General features: G+C 42.5%; 1 protein-coding gene across 12 annotated transcripts in view; it reads right to left on the bottom strand.

Annotated features, from left to right (window-relative positions):
* Positions 1 to 22,636, bottom strand: part of FGFR2 (fibroblast growth factor receptor 2) — a 78,053-nt gene that overhangs the window by 8,594 nt on the left and 46,823 nt on the right. For 6 of the 12 annotated variants that reach the window (XM_021397736.1, XM_021397743.1, XM_021397745.1 and 3 more), the window contains 8 exons: positions 21,824 to 22,014; positions 21,034 to 21,181; positions 17,333 to 17,535; positions 9,291 to 9,442; positions 6,050 to 6,171; positions 5,384 to 5,494; positions 4,431 to 4,621; positions 936 to 1,058 (listed from right to left, as the gene is read on the bottom strand). In XM_021397736.1, the coding sequence (XP_021253411.1) occupies positions 936 to 1,058; positions 4,431 to 4,621; positions 5,384 to 5,494; positions 6,050 to 6,171; positions 9,291 to 9,442; positions 17,333 to 17,535; positions 21,034 to 21,181; positions 21,824 to 22,014 (1,241 nt within the window). Of the gene's footprint in view, positions 1 to 935; positions 1,059 to 4,430; positions 4,622 to 5,383; positions 5,495 to 6,049; positions 6,172 to 9,290; positions 9,443 to 17,332; positions 17,536 to 19,554; positions 19,700 to 21,033; positions 21,182 to 21,823; positions 22,015 to 22,636 lie in introns of all 12 variants that reach the window. The other 6 variants (XM_021397740.1, XM_021397744.1, XM_021397746.1 and 3 more) reach the window with 3 other exon arrangements.

Here is a 22,636-nt window from a genome sequence, read left to right as displayed (position 1 = left end):
TTCACTATGGCTCGTTAAAGAAAAGAGTAGAAATAAGAAACAAAAAACCTCTTAAAACCGAGTCTGCTTGCACGAAGTTGAGCACTGAACCCAGGAATTTCGTTTTCCCGTTCCCACAGCTTGCAGCCACAACTGCCTGTTGCTCTGCATAAAAGCTCTGCTTTGCTTAGAGCCAAGGAGTTGCACCAAATTTGATATGAAATGGGTTCTGATCCCCTCCAGCCCCAACAAATCCCTACCTGGCTGCTCTGCCTTTTGGAACTATGCAGACTCTGATAATTACTGTTAAAATGCCATTCATCGCTTAGCGCTTTATTTTCATAAATGAGCCAGGTGACATGATTAATTAACATTTTGTATTAATGCTATTTAGTATAAACAGAGTCTGAAGAACCGAAAGAATTCTGCAAAGTTCCCGTCTTGATTTGGTACAGGTTTAACTGCAAAACAACGACAGGGAGTGAAAATCCATTTTCTCTAGCTCTAGACCAACTTTAATACTACAGTTATTTACATCCAAGCACGGGCAAAATGCATAATCCTGTACTGTGGCACCACCACACAAATAGGATTTTTATTATGGTTACTGCTATCACTGTTTATGCAGTGTTTTTCGAGATCCTAGGGCTGGTTCAAAACGAGCTAGAAGCAAATTTCCACCTATTTCAAATGGCTGGAGTCAGGGACGCACAACATTGATAGTATTCTAGCAGTTATAATAAATCATAAAAAAAATAGAGCCTATTTGTTTATCTTTTTAAACTAACTGTCACTGTAAGAGAGGGAAAGAATTGCTTATGTCCTTGATGTCTGTTTTCTGTCTGATTAAAAGCGAGTCTGCTGGACAAGAAGCCCATTAAGATTATAACCATAGTTCTGAAGTGAAACATTGAAAGAAACACTTGTTTCCAGAGATAAGAAAACCATCCACTTACATTAGTAGTCTTTTTATAATAATCTATATTGTTGATGTCTCTGGCTAAACCGAAGTCTGCTATTTTCATGACATTATTTTCAGTTACCAAAACATTTCTTGCCGCCAGGTCTCGGTGGATACACTGGAAAGAAAGACAAGACAGAAACACCCACTGAAATAAATCACTGCAAAAAATGAAATTATTTCTGACTAAGCCTCCTTTACAGATTTTAACCCAAATCCTTAGGCTGTAAAGCCACACGTTTACTTCAAGTCCATGCAATAAGATTGCTGTAGTTACCCCACTGCAACCTATTCAGGTCCAGCCAGGCTTCCAGGTTGAACAACTGCCCAAAAGTCTCTTTGAAAAGTCTCCGTTTTGAAGCCTTGTATTTTGGTAAGGATGAGAGCTTGGGTGGCGATCCCAAACGTTCTAAGATGTTTGGCATCCACTCTTTGTTACACAGGCCCAGATACAGGTAATGCAGCATTTTCATTGCAAATGCTGTTAATGAGTGTTTCATTGTGTAGCTTCTCTTAAATTACATTAGATAAACTGGACTAAAACCTGACAGCTTGGATCAGTGCAACCTTCTTTAATACAAAAGATCTTATTAAGAGATGTATCTCTAGTCAATAATTTTTAGCCAGATGTCTAGGGTGTGTATATTTACTTCAACCACGAGACTAAAGCAATTTCACTTTGAAAAAAAGGCAATTTGGGCTGGGCTGTTTGCTTTTCAAACAGCTCTGATACTGAAACTTCAACCAGTATTTCCTCAGATTTTCTTTCCTTTGTGCCAGCGTTATCCTGAAAACTTGCACCTGATATTCCTGACGCTGAAAGGAAGTTGTGGCAGCTCTGGGTATTTTTTTTCCTACCTTTAAGAAACACTATTGGGGTTTATACAGAGTGGCAGTAGGGTCATGGTAAGCAGTGTGGTATCTGGAGGCCTCCTGGGATATTCTACTTCTTCTTAAGTCAAATAGTTGTGTTTCTTTTTCTACTGAATTTCAGTTTACTCTATGTTGTCCCCCTTACTACAGCCTGTGCATGGACGTGCTGGACTGAACCACTACAAAAAACTTAAGTCAGAGCCCATGTCTTTCTTGCATTATAACTTGCCCTAGTGGTTTTCTGAGATCTCTCATCCTGAGTGGGTAAAATGAGCCTACAAAATTCCGGCTCCTCACTGGGTGAGCCATGAGGAGCTGCCAGGAAAAACTGCTCCAGCAGTGCCTTCATATAGATAGGACTAGACAGGAGTACACGCCTTCATAGTCAAATCAGGCTTCTAACTCAGCATCAGCAGTGCCACAGTAGCAGAAACAACACAGGCCAGCCTTCCTGCTCTGCCCTTGCTCTCAAACCCTACGAGAACATGTTATGAGATCAAGGAGCTCAAGGCACTTGCCTGAATACAAGTAGCTAATGTCCACTGATAAGGCAAGGTGTCTTGACGAGTATGGCACAGGATCTAGAGCAGATCTTTCTGCCATTCTAGAACAGCAGGCCAGTGAGTAGAACATTTCAAACAGCAGGCAGCACCTCCAGGTGAATCCAGCAAGCAAATGAAATCCCAGTACTTTCTTTCAGGGTATTTCTGATCCCTTGTACCCTGCAATTTTGCATTTTCAAATGGTGCCATGACTGACAGCCATGCCAGGCTTCACAGCCAGCTCTCCAGCCCCAGTGATTTGCTGTCTCTTTGCAGTGACTGGGGCTACCCCCTGCAGCTCTTGCATTGCACTGGCACAGAGAGGACACATCAACAGAATTTTTAAAAGCATTTAACCAACTTGGAAGCAATGCACAATTGCCTGTAAGGCAAAAACTGGAATAGACACCTGAGTATCTTCTTTACATACTACAACTATATTCTATATATATTCTATTAAGTCTCTGTGAGACATTTACTAGACTGAAATAACAAGAACATTGGCTCTCTCACAGCTCCTGTGTGGTGGAAGTACCGTGAGAAGACCAGATCTCTTATTATTCCAGCTTAGTAAAGGGATCCCTAAGGGGAGAAGAACTAGAGAAATACAAACAGAAGTGGTGGGATGCCTGAAGAACGGGAATGCACAGTTTCACTATGTGCTGCCTTTGTTTTCCTTCTTCCTCGTGCCTTGTGCAATGCTTTGCATTCTGTCAAGTTCAGCACAGTGCTGATCAAGTGTTTTTGCAAAGGAACTGGACCACAGATGAAATGATTCCGCCGTGTGCATCTGTGTGAGCGCACACCTTCCTGCAGTATCCTGCAGCAGCGTATCAGAGCTTCTCAAGATTTGCCAACCAAAAGATTTATTCTTTCATTTCACAATGGTCCTCTTTTTCCTGGGATGTGGCTCATTGCCAGGCAAATGTTTCATTAATCTTACAAAAGGGATATTCTAAGGTGCTTTACCTAATACAATACTCATGCTCGCTCTATAGATTTTGTCCTAGTGTCATGCACGTCTCCCTGTCTACTCTACTGAATTAAGAATTACTGTTTCCAAACAAAAGAATAAAAGCAAAATTAAACTTCAATTCCTGCTCCCCTCCCCCTACCAATCTCTAGAAGTGCAGAGAAGCAATAAAATCTCATGACTCTACACATCAGGACTGGAGGCTCAAACCCAGCTCTAATCTTTGGTTAAAACCACCTCCATATTGGGAGTGGGCTTATATGGAAATTGGTATAAATCCCACTAAGCACTCCATACTTTCCAAGGGGTACTTACCATCAGTATCTGGTGCTCTTGTTTAGACACTGAGTCCAAACACCCCCCAGGATACTCATGATTGCACTTGCACTAAGGCACAACACGTTTACAGAATTCACTGTACAGGGCTACTTAAGGTTCCAGAACTGTAATTTAATTAAGGTACTACCTGAGATAATCTGTCCAAAGTTGAAGAAATAAGTGTCTAGAAACATCATAGGATGCATGAATTATTTCAACAAGCTTGTTAGCCGGACAAAGGCCGGTTTCAAATACAGTGCTTAATTTACAGTGACTAGTGCACATCGTTTATTTTTACTTTTACCTCTTTTGTTCACAATTTCTGCCCAGGCTCCTTGTGATCATCTCCACTCTGCATGTTATCATTCTGCAAACCCTCTCAGTAACTGAATTCATTTATTTTACATCACTATCCAAACCTATTTGCTAAGACTGACTAGAAACAGAAGGCAAACGATGCCTTGCTGTCTCATGGGTGGAACAATGGGACTTGTAGAATCATGTGATCACCTGTGCTTACATACTCAAAGTGCAGACAGGTATGCAATATTTACTTTAAGTGATCAATTCCAGATCTCATTTTAGCAATGCTGTTAAACAGTTGTATAAAACGTTAAGGGTTTTAATTTTCCCACTGATCTTCCACAGTTTGGATTACGCAACTTGTTTGAGAAAAGTCATTCTCCCAGCACATTATTGACCATAGACAACATGAGAGCAAAACTAAACCCGAAACCAAATATGCACCAAGTGCTTCGTGCAGTGTTTGCTGAGTTCTACCTACTTTTTGCGAAGCCAAGTACTCCATGCCTCTTGCCAACTGGTACGTGCAGGATACCAAGTCCTTGAATGTCATCTGCTCCTCTGGGACCCTGTTAATATCAAAGGAGTACTCCATCCCAGGCGGGCGGCGCGCTCGCAGGTACTCACGCAGGTTTCCTTTGGAGGCATATTCTACAATCACGTACAGTGGACCTTTGGGTAAACAGAACTGTGTCAAAACTGGAGTAAGGTCAAAAGGTAAAATGATTTTCTGTAAAGAATCTTCCGGTGCTCTACAATAAACAAACTGGACTCATAAATGTTTAACTGTGAATCCAGTAAGGACAACTTGAACAAAAAGGAGGACCGGACTTCGCTACGCAGCTGGCCAACACTACATTAGAAGGATAGAGGCAGAGCTGCATAAGCAACTCTAGTTTAGTACCTACATCCTGACCCAGGGCCTATTCCTTCCATGCCATGCCATGTACGTGTTTTCAGACCCAAAATGTCACAAGTTCTCAAACACAGTGAAAGTGTTTCTTTATAGATTTTCCGATTTCCAGAATTTGTATGTCTTTCTGCATGACTTTATTTATATTACATGATTATCATTTAACAAAAACACCGTGGTCTTTAGAGAGTAAAATTACTCATTTCAAATTCAAAGGACACAAGTTTTACTAAAACAGGACTGACAATTCAGAAAGACAGATGTGGGTAAAGCCACTATATAATGTCATTTTTCCCTACAGCAAGGGATTAGGGTTTTCACATGATATAGTATCCTTTCTCATATTAAAGCTGCAAATATAATGAGACACAGGAGTTAAAATATCGCTGCTAAGCTAGGGAAATATCTAAAAATCCCATCACAGCATGACTGTTTCCTTAAAAACTCTTGAAAAACGATGATTAATGAGAGTTCTGGAGACCTGGGTGAAAGTCCTGGCTTACTTTCTTTTCTCTACTCACCATCCTGGGTACAGGCTCCAAGAAGATTGATGATATTTTTATGTTTCCCAATCATCTTCATCATCTCCATCTCTGACACCAGGTCGGACAGATCCTTTTCTGTAGCATCATCTGCACAAGACACAAGTTCAGTTCCTATTTTCTGTAATGCCAGCCTGAGCTTCTCTAAGGCTCACCAGCATATGCTTCAAAAAGTAGAATATGGGATTGGTTTTCTAGCATGCACTGTATGTTATACAAAGCCATGTGTTATGTCCTAATAAAAATTAGTCTCAGCCTCTTTGACAGACTGACTGCTTCTTCAGTCATATGTTAAGTAATACAAAACATTAAAATCCCGTCCTTCACTATCAGCCTTTAATAACCATGTCTTTCCTAAAAGTTAACTTCATAATAAAATTCAAAACGAATAGGCACTAACTACCTGGGCTAGGATCTACATGGGGACAGCTGCTGATATGAACTCGCACAACGCCGATACATCCAAATACTCGCAGCTGAAGATAAACAGGCTGTCAAGAGCCCAGATTTAAACCACAAACCACCGAAGGCTGAGGTCAGCTATGTGCACTCTGACCCCCCCACAACAACAGAGCTCAGACACCACAAGGGAAAATTTTTGTGGCTTAAAAGCAGCCTGAAACCCTGCTCAGCCCATGTGCTTACCTTTCAGCATCTTCACTGCCACAGTCACTGCTTCTTTCGGCCGGTCTTTGTCAATCCCCACTGCTTCGGCCATCACCACTTGCCCAAAGCAGCCTTCCCCCAGGGGTTTGCCCAGCGTCAGCCTGGAGGTGTAAACAGGGGATTAACACACAGCATCTGGGGCAGGGGCACAGCCAGCAAAATTCCAGAGCTAAATATAAAAGGCTTTCAGCAACTTGCTGCAGCACGAAGTGCTTATCATATGGAACTAATGAGATGCATGGCGTGTGTCGGTTTTCACGCACACCACGGTCTGTTTTCTTAGTGACAGTATAGTGAGCATCTAATACCAGCAGATTAGTTGCTAAGCCCAGCTTTTAAGCTGCCCTGCTGTCTGTAACAGGAGAGGCTGCACTCCATGGTGCATGGGCAGAACTTGCAGAGCATCCACCCGCGTGCAACCGAAACTCAGGGTGCAGGAAGAGAAGGCACAGCCCAGGTTCTCGTGGTGGTGTGGCACATTTTCTGCTTCTTCATGCAGACTGCGAGGAGATAGAAGAAACGTTTCTTTGTGCACACTGTCATCTGTTCAATGTCAGGCAGCTGATGGTTTGTGTGGTCAAGAGTGGTATCAAAACCAGGTGGGTGTTTTAGGGATCACTAACCCTGGGATATACCGGCATAGAGAGGAAACAGACGAACACACTCTCAGCCTAATTTTTGCTCAGAACTCCTATTTTTGCTTTCTGCCTGGGGATGTGGGCCATGAACATTTGCCTAATGATCTCTTGCACTAACGGGATCAGCCAGGACAGAGAGCAGCCCAGCAGCGGCTGTGCTTGGGCTCAGCTGCGGGTGGTTATCAGCCCTGGTTATCACCCCACTCCTCCTCCCTGCAGCTGAGGGGGTGGCCAGACAGCCATCTTCTTGTGGGAAAGGGGTGGGAGGATGGAGGAGGAGGGGTTAGGGGGATGTTTGTGTGCCTTGAGCCACTGCCAGCTCTGCGGTTTCTACTGCCCCAGGGCCACGCTTGTCCAGCCACACGACCAGCATCAAAAGGCAGCACCTTCCTTGGGACAAAGCTCTTGGCAGGGCTCAGTGTCCCCCGCACAGCGTCCCTCTCCACAACCTCCTGTCCACAGCAAGATCACTCTTCTTACATCTTCACGCTTTGATCCTTTGAAGGGGCGAGACACGAGCCTTTATCCACACGCAGGCTGGTTTTTGGCTGCGGGCTCACTGCTGCCACAGTTGTCACGAATGAGAGCAGCAGCAGATGCCTCCGTCCTGCAGCACCCGTGCTGAGCTCAGAGCGGGAAGCAGTGACTGGGGAAACTGAAGCTCCATTTGCATCACAGCATCGATGTAAGGAACCTTGTAAGAAGGACTGTCACTATCTGGGTCAGCTGCATATGCCGCTCTATACCAGTTGCAAAACCTGCTCAGCTGTAATAGACACAGAGGCTTCCCTCTCAACTTGTGGAGGATAAAAAAAAATAAAAATACAACAAACTTCAAAGCCTCCAAACCAAATCTTTTTGGTTCCAGCACAGTTCTCATAGGCCAGATTCTGTCTCCATCACTCACAGAGAATGTTGTTGAACTGCAGAGCGATGCTGCAGCAGATGTCACGGAGGATATTCGGTGAACTTGAAGCAGTCAGTATTATCCAACGTGGTGGCCAGAACTGGACAAGCATTTTCATGGCCAAGTTGTTATGGTCATGGTTTCCATGGCCAAAAGCAGTACTCACAGGTATGATGTAGGTCAAGCTGGTTGTGAAAATCCATTTTCCCACATTAGCATGCATCAACAGGAGGCTGTTAGATGGGGGCAAGCGGCTTGCAAACCCTACTTGCTTGTCTACTCAGGCACAAGGGAGACAAGAAGGGCACCTCCTCCCCAGAGCAACTCGTGGACACCGCATCGAGTGCAGTCTTAGCCGTGGTGAGAACTCCTCAATCTGTTTTGGATTGGTTTCTAAAGCAAACGCTGGCTTAAAAAGGTGCAAAGACTGAAGGGCAGCAAATGCTATGCTGAGGTCATCCTGCACTTTATCCAGAACTGAAATTGAATTTAGGATCTTGGCAGAGAACAAACATTTGCACTGGAAACTGATTAATTTATGTGCTATTGCCCTGCTAGGACTAATGTAACAAGCCCCTCATTGTGTGCCTGCTGCCCCCCAGCTTAATAAACTGCCTCTAAATGGCTTCCTTTCATTGGAAATCAGTTCCACCTACATTTGTGCTGAATGCCAGTTTTAAATGTTTAGCCCTCTAAAATTTTCCGCATTTAGTGTATCCCCCAAGGACATGGGCTGCCAGAAGTATGTATACAGGCCCCCACTGTTGACTAGAATACTGCAGGTGGCAATTACTGTGTTTTCCACTAGTTTTCAGCTCAATAATTAAAGTAATTTCCAGAACAGTTGTCAGAAGGTTCAAAATTACACCTCTACTATCCAAAAGTTATGGCACTGAGCTTTCAAAGAACACTGCTCAGGACAGAAGGTGTTAGTGTCTCAAAGCCTCCTGAAAACTTCTCAAGATTAGCATCGGCTTCACTATATCATCATGGCTCTATCTGTGTTAATATCATCTCTTTTACTCATCCATTTCATATTGAGAAATGTGGTTATGCCTTTGGTTATTCAGCAGCTCACTTTGCATGTTATTCAACAGACTTTGAAGGATGTATTTGAATGCATCAAAATTCAGTATGCACTGCTTGAAATCTAATGCTTCTAAACCACAGAAATTACACATACCTGTACAGAATATGCAAAATGCCCCATTAAATCAGAAATTATCTCCATTAATACAAGTTAATGCAAGAGAAACAAAAAAAATCCTATTTTTAAGGTCTAAGCAGAAAGAAAAACTTGTCTAACACCATTTTCTAGACTTTTTCCATCTCCTATTTTATATTGTATTACATCTTTAATAAATACTGATCGGTTACGTACTAAACTACTGAGAAATATGGTTTGACATACAGAAGTATTGCTTGGGCTTATCTCAACTGCTCTTCAGTAGTGAAAACAAACCAGAACAACATGCAGAGAAAATTCCATTTCTATTTAAAAAATGAGAATGCAGATAATTGGATTAGATCTTGATCTTCAGGGAAGGTTCAAGTAATCAAAACTTTCTTTTAACAAAAGCAGCCATCACACACATTCAGCAAGAAGCTTCCTCTCATACCACGTCATGTTTTACAGATGCACGTAAGGCGGTGGTAAGGAAAGAAGGCAACTTACTTATCTCTTGGAAACTCCCATTTTGGATCTTCTGGCAGTTCATATTCCGAGACTCCTGCCAGCATTGGGGCATCAGCAGTGGAGGAGAGGCGAGTAGTTATCCTCACCAGAGGCGTGTTGGAGTTCATGGAGGAGCTCGAGTCAGCCGACACCTGTTGTTGCAATGCAAGATGCAAAAAAACAGAAAGGCAGAGATGTAATCTTGGCCCAATATTTGAAAAGCAGCCACATAGAATAACCAAGCCAGCTAAGAGCAGTGGTGTTAGGGAGAAGAATGAATAAATCTGGACTCATCTGTAGATCACTATCCTACATTTACCCTCCCATGTAAGCACAATACTGACCCCAATTGCTGCCACAGATGTAGGTCTGTCTCAGTTTCAAACCCATAGATGTGAAGTTTTAAAAGCATTCACTCGGGATGGAATTTAAATAAATGTTTCTCCCAATTCATTGGATTAATACTTTTTTCTTAATCAAGTGAGTATTTACATCACCACCCTTAGATACCTAAGTGAGCTTATACCATACGCAGAGGTTACCAATAAGCATCTTCCACTCACTTCATTTCCCTTGTCACCATTTGCTTTTTGAAATCAGTACACAATTTAGTATTTCTAGGTGTTGCTATTAAACCAAATTTTCATTTTTTAATTGCCAAATGGCATTTTTGCAAAAGTTCCCCTATCTAATCCACTAGTGCCGATGACCAAGGTCACATGCATGTGCAAGAAATGTAGGATCCTCTCCTACGTTTTCTAAGTGTTTAATATTGAAACTATCAAAAAGCTATCACAATAGCTGGAGGGGTTCTTAAGAATGCAGTTCATTTAAAACTGAAGGAAAGATTTTGCAGGCGAGGCAGGAAAGAGTTCATAAAAAAACATTTCATGTCCAGTGCTTCAAAATATAATTCACTTCAGAGCACGATTCATCATCGGCCTCAACAAAAAGTACACTTTCCTCAGAGCATCAAATGTACTTAGTTGTAAGTACTCTGAAAACGGAGGCACCAGCCGCTCCATCCACGTAACAAAAATTGTGCTGGTGAAAATGGCACATCTTCCATAAGGCTCTTCCCGTACACAAGCAAACAGCCCATTGTCTTAAAAATGGCAGAAATACATCCAGAATTGCTTCATGGCCACTCTGTCCCCTCCTTGAAGCGTGCATCCCCCTTCTCTCTTCAGGCCAAGCCCAAAGCTGCTGGCTCTGGTGGGACGAAGGTCGTGTTGCAATGCAGTTACTAGGACCCATCCTCACATCAGGTGGCAGAAGATACGTCTTGGCCAGCATTGTCAGGACCTCTCCCAAGCTGGAAGCCCAGAGCTACAACCATCACTCTTGACCTTTCTCCTTAACACCTGGAATCAACTCTGACACCAGGTTCGCTTATGTAAAATGTCATCGGGCCACAGTTTTGTTCCAGAGGTCTTATAGCTAGATAAAAAAAGCTGTTATAAGCAAACAGATCTTGTCAGCGATACACAGTGATACGAACACAAAATCCTCTTGTTTCTCTGACACCTGATAAGTGCCACTCAGTGCTCAATTATTTTAAGTCCAGCTAACGATTACAGCGTCACAGCCCACTGAATGACTCAAGCTTCTCAGAACAGGGCTGAAAGGCTTTTGCAACCATGTCACACTCTTGCACAATGTACTTTGACAAGATAAGGTTAAAGCTCTCAAATTTCTCATCGTGACTTTGCTATGCTTTTGGTTTAGATGCCTTTTTGCAGGTAGACAACTTCAAGACCATCCCATCAAACAGGTTTGGGTTCTTGACTCATTTTTCTTAGAGCAAAGACTAAGCCTGGAAAAGGGTTTCATAAGGAAGAAAGCGTTAAAGACTGCTTTCAAAAGATTAACATTGGTAACCGGTTTTGAAGCTGACTGATAGACCTTCCTTGAGAACAGAAACTCCAGCTTCTGCTTGTCAGATATGCCCAGGAACAAGAAGTACAGCTGCACAAATAAAGCTGCCATTCACCTAGGAAAGGGGGACCGCCTCCCCGCGTCCATCCCACCATCATTAGCCTTAGTATTTACTCTCAGCAAATACAAGTACCTGGCACATTCCTCTAGAATAACAAATACAGTGACCACTTGGGATCCAAACAGAAATCTGCTATTAATGAAGACTGCAGGGCTGTAAATAAATCAGTAAATGAATACTGAACAGAGCCCTTGGAGAGGGATGCTGCCATGCCCAGCCCACAGCAGGAACACACCTGCTGAAACTGAGCTGCTCACTCTGATCTGCACGGCAAGTCAGCGGGAGAACCAGCACCAGAAATAGATTTCTACTCATTTTCATGATTTCTCTACTGTTTAAGAGTGATGCTTCATGAAATGAATCAGCTCAGCACTAAGAAATGTGCAAATCTTCGTGAACAGCAAGTCTTCTCGTGATGCTCAGTTTTCTCCTCTTTCATTCATTTTTTCATCTCTCTCACTGCAAACCTACTACTAAATTCTCTATGACCACTTCCTACGTATTTTCAAAATACGCACTTTCAAAATACTGTTCGCCAGCCATTCTACCATATTTATTCTAGTCCTGATATTTTTATATATATATATATATATTTATATTGAGTGTTACTTTTACTTTCATGCCTTCCTTTGTCATCACACCCATTGTCTTTTCATGGGACAGCATGAAGGCAAATTTAGATGATGCCCCTTGTGCATCAGAAATGGGCCAAAACATTCTGGGGTCATTTTCCTCATAATAGAGTATTTTTACTAGACGCTGTTTAGATCTCTGCAAAAGCTCCCTCTTTTCTCTAGCTCTTACACTTGTGACTCAGCAGCCTTACAGTAGTAAAAAACTGCGAAATGTAAACTTGCAATAAACTGAAATACTCTGGTGAGGCATTTCAAACACAGACGTTAAATAATAACAATAATACTATAGAAGAACAGATAAATGACTGCCAACTTCCCTTTCAATACAACTGAACATGTTTACTTCGCACAATAAATGGAAGATTGATTGGAGATGCTGTAGGTAAACATAGTACACTTGGATAGGAATGATGAGAAATCCAGAGGAACTCCTCAAGTGTTTGGGAGAAGAAAAATGGACTGCACTCCCAGGAAACATTCTCCTGACTGACTGGCTGGAGCAGGGCAAGGACTTACAGGAGCTGAAGGGCTGTAAAAGTCTGCTCCAAAAAGGCTCAGCCAACCCAGGCCGGGCTTCAGTTGGAGAAGATTTTCTGTTCTAAAATGGCCCTTTCTCTTTTATGCAATAGTAAAGAATTAACCTTTGAACTCATCTCTTAGCATCTCTTTTCACTGCTTAAGAGTGCGCTATAAAACAATGAGGAAAGCTGTACATACTTGAAGTCCAGTGGACACAGTCAATTTTAGTCTACATGTGTACATTTATGTAAGAAGATGTAGCAAGCCTTGTCCCAGCCTGCTACTTCTCCCTTTTCACCCAGGTTCAAGAACCAGAGGTGGTCCTGCCATGATCCCCACATCTCAGCGCGCAGAGCTGCTTTCTCCTTAGTTCCATGTACATTAGTACTCTTTTTGCTTTCGGTTATGCAACAATGCAAGGCAACAAAGGGGTAACAAAGGCCATGCTGGGTTTTTGCAGCAAGCTTGTAATTATACTTGGGCACTATACAGACACAGGGCCACTTTTGGGTGCGCCGGGTGCCACAGAGCAGAAGGCAGACCTCCAGCCAAAATGCACAACTGCCATGGGCCACCACCCAGACCACCAAGAGCTGCTTCTCTCTGAGCACATTGCTAGTCAGGAGGAAGGAAGCAAGGAGGGGCACCTGATGGAGGTGAATGAGACATCTTCAAGGCCTGCTCACCACATTCATAGTGCCTGTTTTAAGTGGTTATGTTACACTGAAGAGACATTTGGGTGCCTGATTAAAGAAAGGAAAGCAGAAGTCCGCTTGACACAAGCAGAACACGGGAAGGACTATTGTGCTATATGTTAATCTCAAGAGGAAGGCAGTCCTCTACCATAACATGTTTCTTGTGTGCCTTCTTACTGCTTTTAGAAGGCCAGAACCAAGCAGAATATCAGCCTCAGACACATCCCAAACCCCATTCCTGCACTTCAGAAGAAGAAAAGCCCACTGTCTCCAAACCTCACATACTTAGCATTATTATATCCCCATTTTAACTATGTATTTGTCCCTCAGCCAACATGCTGCATTTTAATCAGCTTTGAGATAAATACTTCACAAGCATTTCTAAGCAGTACAGCATTTAAAACTTAAATGAATCTTTAGATGCTATGTGGAAAAAATCAGCTGCAGAGCAGTATGTAATTGTCTGTAATTGATTATGAAGGGTGTTTTCCTTCTCTGATGATTTATGCCATATCCTGAAGCCCAGATCTGTCAGCTCTGGCACTCACGCTGTGAGATTTTAGCAGCCATGCAGAGACTTCCTATAATCGTCAGTCTTTTTGAAGGCTCTGCTGTAGAAGTTCATTTGAAGTCATCTGCATATACGTATATAATTGGCAAGTAGTGCAATTAGCTGTTGATAGAAACGGTCACCTGAGTGCCCGGATCTAGCAAAATGCAAGGTGAATTTGCTACAGGGGTCTGAGGATTCCTAAGGTAAGTACTGGCACAGCACAACCCCTTCAGGAACAGATTTGTGCTCAAAACACACAGCAACGAAGTAACAAAGAATACAGCTAGGCAACAGTTTCCATATAGAGAAACCCAAGGATAAAGCAAGAAACTAAAGAATGCAAGGCAGTAAATTCCTTGGAACGTATCTAGATACAAGTTATGTATCTATCTTTGAATTTTAGAGTCTATTCGGTGAAGTGAATTAAACTTCTACAGCTCGATATTACATGAAATATTGTGTTGCTTTACTTGATCCAGATTTCTCTTTCTCAGGCTCCAGCTGCCATCGCTGTTTTGAACGCAGCCATTTTGCCTGGTGAGCTGCAGTCTTGCTTTAGATCAGCCTTCGCTCATCACAAATGTATTCACTGTATCTTTGTATAGGATTAGAACAAGCAACCCTTGTACGTGTAAATTAATGCAAATGTACTTAAGATGCAGCAAAAGAAATCATTCCTCCCTCCTGAGGCACACACACACAAACACACAACTGGGCGCTCCCAAAGCTTTACAAAATGATTGCACCTCCTACCAATGCCCTTCACCCTTCAGTTCAGAGAATCTATCCCCTGCAGCCTGTGCAGAAATTGGCTCGTGAGCTCAATCCTGCAGTGCTTCTTCACACTCCCCGGTGAGCTGGTGCTCCCATGCAGAACAGCTCTCTGTAACTGCTTGCTACACTGCCCTGGAAGCAGTTTCTATCTCGAAAAGCAAGCCCCAAAGCTGTGAGGGTTAGGACTGCAGGGGGAGGGAACTGATAATTCCTGACTTCATCATGATCCTTCCTTTGAATGTGTAGAGAACCGTGTTTTGGCAGGAAAAAAAATGCCTGCATGCGGGAAATGATAAAATCCCGTAGTAGCTCAGACTAAATAGCCAGTGTACAAGAATGCAGGCCTGCAAATCAAACCAGATGTTACCAAGCAAGACTCCTAGACGAGATGGCATCACAGCCACGCAAATGCCTCCTCTCTTGAACCAGTATTATTTTCATACTCACATCCTTAGGGAACTTGACCTCACAGCAGAAGGCTTCCAAAACAGTATCATGAATTCCCCAAACTGTGGCCTCATTTCCCTGGAATCCCACCAAAATGCATCCATCGGCCCAGCTCTGCCGCGCTCGCACCATCTACCTGTCACAAGCACTTCCCCTCCTCACTCGCACTTATCCTCTCAGCATCCTTGCCCATTCCTCTCTTCCTCTACTGCAGAGCACAGCACACAGGCAAAGGAAAGCCCTCTGCACCCACGTCTAAGAAACCTTCATGGCAGACAAGCAAGCCTCCAGGGACTGCTCGCCTCATCCTGCTCTCTTAACCTGCTGCAATTAGTGAGCTGACCGGTGAAATCATCAGAACAAAGATGCAGATTTCTTCTCAACATTTACGGTAGCTCTTTTCCTCCGTGAAGATGTGATTGCAGAGAGCCCTTGAATGAGAAACTCCTGTTAGTGAAGGAGTACTCGGGAGAGGTGAGAGTGAGAGTTGAGAGGGATGCTCACTTTCAAACACGTACTGTTTTTCAAATATATACTCCCACTTTTAAAAGCAAAATGCCATTTTTTACTATGGCCGAGGAAAACCAACAGAAATGACAAAGACAGACTTGACAAGCATGTTTTATGACAGGGATGTTTTCCTCTGTGAAAACAATAGCTTTGGAGAAGTTCCATATTGCATCATTTAACGATAAACAGCAAAGCTGAGGGCAGTGATTGGCACCGGAGTCGCACGCAGTGAAATGACACTCTCCCATCGAGGAACCATTTCCAACTGACACAACTGAGCTCACACCAAACCCCAAGCAGTTTTTATGCCACCGACTCATCTCTGGGTTATTACGATGCTTCAAGCAGAAGTCTAATAAATGTCTTTTCTCTAAGCAGCTGGTATTTATCATTCTCTGCCTAGTTAAGTATACAGCATTTGAAAAGCCCTCATTATCCAGAAAGCTACACTGAGTTTTAGCCACAGAGATGTATAAATTGAGATGAGGGCTTCTCATCTCTCTTTGGAATATACTCAGAGGCCAACGTACCTCTCCTCTCCAGTGATTTTCAAGCAAATGAGTAAAACCACAATTATCTTTTCTTTAAGTGGCAAAACAAGTCAGACAAAATAAGAATTAGCATTTTTGCTTATATAACAAACCAAATATTTTTCAGATTGTATAATGGTCCCGTCCCTCACCTCAAGACTTTGTTAGACACCACAACTTAGAGGACAACTGCCCACACATTACTGTGGGGATTTCTCTGCCTTATTTCTAGCCATGCATTTGAAATCCCAAGACCAAAACCTTCCTGAGCGTGCATCCAAACTTTCAAACACCTACACTAAAGAGGGAAGGGCTACTGCTATGACAGTGAAAACATTCCAGGTAGGCTGTAAGAACCACACGCAGAAATTCAGCCCAACCCATGAGGTTGCAGATGGACCTGAACTAAACCCTCAGATCCACACTGCCCTGACCAGAGCTGGATCCAAACCCCACGGAAGTTCTCCATTGTTAACAGCAAGCTGAACCAAGGCCTCAGCTGCAGACTGCCCTCGGCAGGTGTGGGGTGAGATGTCTCTACTGCAGACTCACTGCAAGCAAGACATGAAACTCCAGCTTCAAGAGATCAAGTCTTGAGGAGGCCATATTTTGTAGAAGAGAGGCTGTTCTGGCAGGCAATGGCCTGTGACAAAGCCAGAGGCCTGTTACTTGCACAAATGGGTTGCTGCTTGTGGTGTTGCCCTCTCCAGTAATGCTCATTCCCAGCAACAAGTGATTGCAAAATGTGCTTCTTGCAATCCTGTTGTGTGCATTTTGCATCGGACTTTTACTTTTGTTCCTCACTCAAAAACATCAGCAGCTTGATTAAGCTACTGATTAGCTGCCTGAGATCTGATCTAATATCACCCCTGTTTTTACTTTATAGCAGCCTTTCTACATTGAGGTGGTTTCTGGATGCCTGGGTATGAAATTTCTTCCTCTCGTTCCTCAAAACTCTTCCTGAAAAATACCTCTCTGTATCTGGTACCTAGTTACTACAATAGAAGTCACCTTAGAAACATTACACAATTAAATAGGATTCTGTTCCAAAGTCAGCAAAAAACTTTCAATTGACTTCAACAAGCTGCGGGATCAGGCCCCAAATTACTTGCAATACATTTTTATCCATCTACAGGACTACTAATACAGAATATATTTCGTCTTTCACGTTTCTGATCCAACAACCCTGATTTCCTTGCCTTGAGACTGCTGCAACGGGATGCACTTTCTTCCCATGCCAGTCTCCCAGGTGCCAGACTAAATCCAACCCTCATCACAATTTGCTTTAATGCTCCCTTATTCCCCTTCCAACATTCCTATTGGATGGCTGTGCTGGCTTTGGGTTTTGGTAAAAGTTCTTCAAACTCTTTATCTACTTTCTGTTACCTGTCTGCGCAGAGGGATTCGCTTTGTCAGCTTGTGGACAGCGGGCTGGCTACTGAAGTCGGGCTTCTTGGTGGTGTTCTTCACGCGGCACAGGATGACCATCAGCACCATGCAGGCGATCAGGAAGACCCCTATGCAGTAAATTGCTATTTCCAGGTAGTCTGGAGATGTCGGATATTCCTTTTCCTTTTCAGGAGCTGGATTGCAGGTTTTGAGGAGGGAACAATCATGCCACAGAGTTAGCACACAGTACAAGCACAGCTCAGCATGGAACAACATAAAACATCAGCAGTTCTAGCAGTGACTTTGTGACATAGAGATTACTGTGGATATTTAGGCCATCTCGCAATCTGAAAGCTGTTCCTCTCCTCAGATCACCCTTCTAACTTCTCAGTTTGCCATTCTGTGTATTTGTGTTCATAAATAGACCTGCGTAGGCATACATTTGTGTCTGCCTGCTCAAATAGACACATTCACCAAAATATCAAAGGATCAAGTGTTATTTTAGGGGAGAAGAAGGAACTGCAGCATTCAAACTAGGTACACGTTCATTTTACTGCTCAAGTCAACCTCCAAAAGCACTGTAATTCCTTTTAACCACATAAAGGCACATTTAAAGATAAAAAAAATGAATTTGCTAGTCTAAAAGTATCATATCACAACGTGCAAATAGAATTTGGGGCTTGAGTCTGCATTGCTTGTTTATCCAAAATTCTCACTGGGCTCTTATAGTTCAGGAGAAAGGATGAATCCATCCCTCGCAATATTTCTAAATTGAACTGAACTGCTAGCAACATGTCTTTGGGAGTCTTCCTTTGTCAGCCACACTAAAGCTGCATATTTAAGGAACACGGTTGCTAGTCGATGAGATTGGTTGTAGTGGCAGTGATTCTACCTAGCTGTTACTCTGACAAAAGACTTTGAAACCATCTTCAAGACACTTGTATGTGCAAACACAGTCCCTAATCCCTTACCTGGGGTTCACCCCCCAGATAAACAGCATTCCACAGCAATCAGCAGTCACTCCACAAGCAATGCATGTTCAAGCCGAAATTTTCTTGTGCCTTGTTCTGGGCTTATAAAATATTTCATTCAAGAAAATTGCTTAAAATACGCTGTTCAAGCACTTGCAAAATGCAAACACTGCTAGCAGAAGCAAGATTTACACTGGTACTGCCTGCCTGCTTGGTGGCAGACCATGCAGGCTTGGTGTTCATGTAAGAGTGAGATGCAGTAACATCGTGCCATTCAATCCATTTTAATAATGGTTAATATCTGCACAAAAATTCACTCCTGTACGATGAATCTCAGCAATATGCACATGCAAGTTTTGTACTTCTTACTCAGGATTAACAATTAATAAATGGTAAGCACAAGATGACCCAGCAAACCTCAGGTGGTTCACATTTTTTCAGAGGAACTCCTAAGGCAGCTGCCAACAGCTATAAACAAGAACATTTGACTAACGTCAAAACCAACTATGGTTACATCTTCTAACAGCTGATAACAATTTTCAGGCAATAAAGCACGTTGATGTTTGTTTCTTTTCAGGACAGAAACATCATCAACCCCAGAACAGCAAGACATGCTTTGCAGTAGAAGCAAATGACTACTTGTTTTCTTAGAGCATGCGATGTTCAAAGATGCACGGAGCTGATTCCCAAGATATGAAGGGCACTGCTTCTGTACACAATCCATGGGCAACAAAATTAGAATTTTCATAAAAGGTTTGGATGATAGATAACAGTGAATTTGAGCATACTGAATAGCTCATTTATTTGGGTGAACTATTATATGATTATGGCCAAATCAGTCCCAAAATTTCCTACGATAACTTTGAATTTCCTCCTCTTGAAGATGACAATGATTTATGTGCTGATTTTCAATTATCTCACTGAAGTGAGAAGGAAATGCAGTTCCTCAACATTTCTGATGAACGTTTAACAGATGTAAACATAATTTAAGAGCAATAGAAGTTGTCCGCTGTTTGGTTTTGGTTTGTATTTTTTTGAAAGGTATTTGGAGTTGTAAACTAGGTTGTAGATTGTCAGAAGACAATCCACTGGCTTGCAACAAGCGTGATTGTACAAATAATCGTCTTAAAAATGTTGAGGAAGCCTGAAGTCACCTTCTGAGACAGAAGCTGTGCTAATTCTGCAGCACTCAACAAGGGGGAAAAAAAAGAGGAAAAACCACTGAAAGAGAGCAGTGTATACCTGGCAGAACTGTCAACCATGCAGTGTGAAAGGATATCCCAATAGAATTACCCGCCAAGCATGTATACTCCCCAGCATCCTCAAAAGTTACATTCCGTATATAGAGAACCTCAATTTCTTTGTCCGTAGTGTTAACACCGGCAGCCTAGAAAAAAAAAGAGGGAAGCAAGAGAAAAAGCTAGACACTGAGAGAATTCTTGTGGATAGAGAGATGGAGCCACAGGGCTTTGCGCTTCGGAAAGGCAGAGGTGGAGAGATGCAAAGCTCCTTCCCCATCCACAATCCCTCTTCCAAAAGGCGTTTACCAACAGGTCCCAGCTCACCTCAGAAAGTAATCAACACCCTTCACCAGACCAAAACTCACCACCTAGACATGCATGCAATCACATGACATGGAAAAATTAACCCACAAATCTTTTCTTTTTTTTTTTTTTCTCCCTTGTTTTCAATAAAAGAGTGTTGAAAGAAGAGCAAAGAGAAAACACAGACACAGAATGTGGTATCCTTCATATGTAGTTACCTGCATCAGAAGAACTAATTTACCAATATATATGTATATGTATTGTAAAAAGGTAAAAGAAGGTAAATTCTGTTCCCAATGACACCGCTTGGCAGATGTCTCAAGCAGCCCATGGTCCTTGCATCATCTGCTGCACTGCAGTTAAACATGGTACATCAAGCAGCACTGTCAGGTCATTATGCACCAAAACTATCAGGGATTCAGTGCTTCTCCAATCTTTTACAAATAGATAGAATCCAAAACCCAGAGACTCTTAGACATGGAACTCTTTAGATGTCCCAAGATGAGTACAACAAGAATCCATGCCAATGCTTCTGTTCTGGAGATTAAGAGAAGTTATTTAAAATAGAGATAGTGGTTGCTGCTTTTTGTCTTTATTCCATCCAAAAACATTACTATGAAGTATATGATGATAGAATAAGCAAATTTTTACCAGATCATTTCTGAGTAAATTCAGTTGTGCAGAGTTGCAGTCACATTCTTGCCCATCTTTATTGCTCATTAATGGGTTATTATCCCATCAGGAATGGGTGAATGGAGGCAATAAGTGCTTCCATGGGTCTTTATGCGAACGTTTCATATATACACATACATACACATGTGTATATATATAAATATGTGTGTAATACACCAATTAGACTGTAATTATATTATTCATCAAGTACCTTAGATGTGAACTGCAAAGTATGCAGGATTAACAATAAAACCGAACACAAATGAACACAAAGACACCAGACACAAGACAGAATAAAGACCAACACCAGAAACCATTGAGTATAGTACACAGAATATTGTGGGAATTTTTCCATGGCTGCTGGTGTAATACCAGTTGCAACACCAAAGGAGGATTACAAATATACCACAAGGCCAAGGAGTTATCCTACAAGCTGCCTGCAGTCTCCCAAAGCACCATTTTTTTCCAGCTTCTACATCCAGCTTTCTTTAAAAAACATTGTTACCTTGTAAACTCGGCAGAACAGAGAGCCAGGCAGACTGGTTGGCCTCCCCTATATAATTGGAGACCTTACAAATATATTCTCCAGCGTCCGCCTCTGTCACATTGTACAGTGTCAGCACTTCAGCATTGGAACTATTTATCCCCGAATGCTAGAATAGACCAATAACACAGGAGAACAATGTAACTGCTGTCCAAAAAGGACACAAATCTGTCTAAGGTCCCACCACCAACACCTCATATGAATATGACTTCCACTTCATGCAAGCATCAAGGTCAAAACGTTTAGGGTCTGGGTTTTGTTTGCTTGGTTTTTAATCTGAAGCATCGCCAACCAGCTTGGAAAACTCCACGGTGCAGAACAACCCGGTGCCACCAATATGCCACATCACTCTGGGGGCAAACAGACATCCTCATAGGCTCAGCATCCAGAAAACCCAACCCTCCGACAAACTTTTGGCAACAGGTGTCATGTGTCTTTGAAACAAACAGGGTGAGGGAACATCAGTGAAGTTATTTAAGAGGGTTTTCGTTCTTTTCTGAATGAGCCATGCCTGAAATGTTTAGAGATAAAGGACTTCAAGGGAGTTTTAAAAAGAAAAATAAAATCAAAAGCATGTATAAGCTGCATAATTAGCATTCAGGCTACCAAATGTTTATCTAACTTCTCATTTGTAACAAACACTTCCATTTTCAAAAGAAGTTCCGATCTCAAAGTCCTTGGATTTACATCAAATAAACGCAACGCTTTAAAGAAGCTGTCACCACCAGTAGCAGCATCTGCAACGCCTCACCTTTAAAACCTGAAGGTAAGGCAGTCCATCTGGGCCGTATTTACTGCCATTCTTCTCTACATGCTTTATCCACTGAATGTGAGGTTGAGCGTCACTGTAGACTTTGCAGACAAACTCCACATCACCTCCGACTACTGCCGAGGCGTTTGCGGGAAGGCCAGCTTGGAGGATGGGCCGGTGCGGCGATCGCTCTGTTCCGATGGGGGGGTGGGGAGGGAGGGTGAGGAGCAAGAGAAAGAGAGAGAAATAAAGATGCATAAATAAGCAGAGCTGCCAAGAAAACTGTAAGTGAACTCGAGCCAAAAAGCCCTGTAAGCCTGTTGGCTGACTCCTCCGAAATAACACTGCAGCCAAAACGTATAACGAAAACTACAGTTCAAAGGAGACGACTTGAGCGCTACACTTGCAATATAGAGAATAGTTATTGGGGGGGAGGGGGGAGACCTTGCCTAAAAGCACTGTGTATTTTTTGTAGTCCAGACAAACAAGTAAAACATCTTCTTTTTCAAGAGTTACTCTGAGTAAGTACCTCTGAGTTTTGACTGTAACTGGACTAAACCCCCACCAATTAGGGAGAAACAATCAGATTTTTAACTGAATCAATAAGGGATTAAAATAAACCAAAAGATACTTTCCAAATCCAGCAGCAAAACTCTCATCACCGAAATGCACTGTACATGACGCATCCCAGACAGCTCCGCTTTTCAAAATGCTCTGATCAATACTACAGCAATGCTCTCTACTCGGACACATCAGCAGAAATACCAAGCAGGGCTCAAACCGATACTCAGCTATCTTGAGAAAAATAAAACA

Source organism: Numida meleagris, chromosome 5 (assembly GCF_002078875.1).
Source record: "Numida meleagris isolate 19003 breed g44 Domestic line chromosome 5, NumMel1.0, whole genome shotgun sequence".
NCBI classification, from domain to species: Eukaryota; Metazoa; Chordata; class Aves; order Galliformes; family Numididae; genus Numida; species Numida meleagris.
The sequence above is the reverse complement of the archived record's forward strand: the minus strand, read 5'-3'. Positions and strand labels throughout refer to the sequence as shown.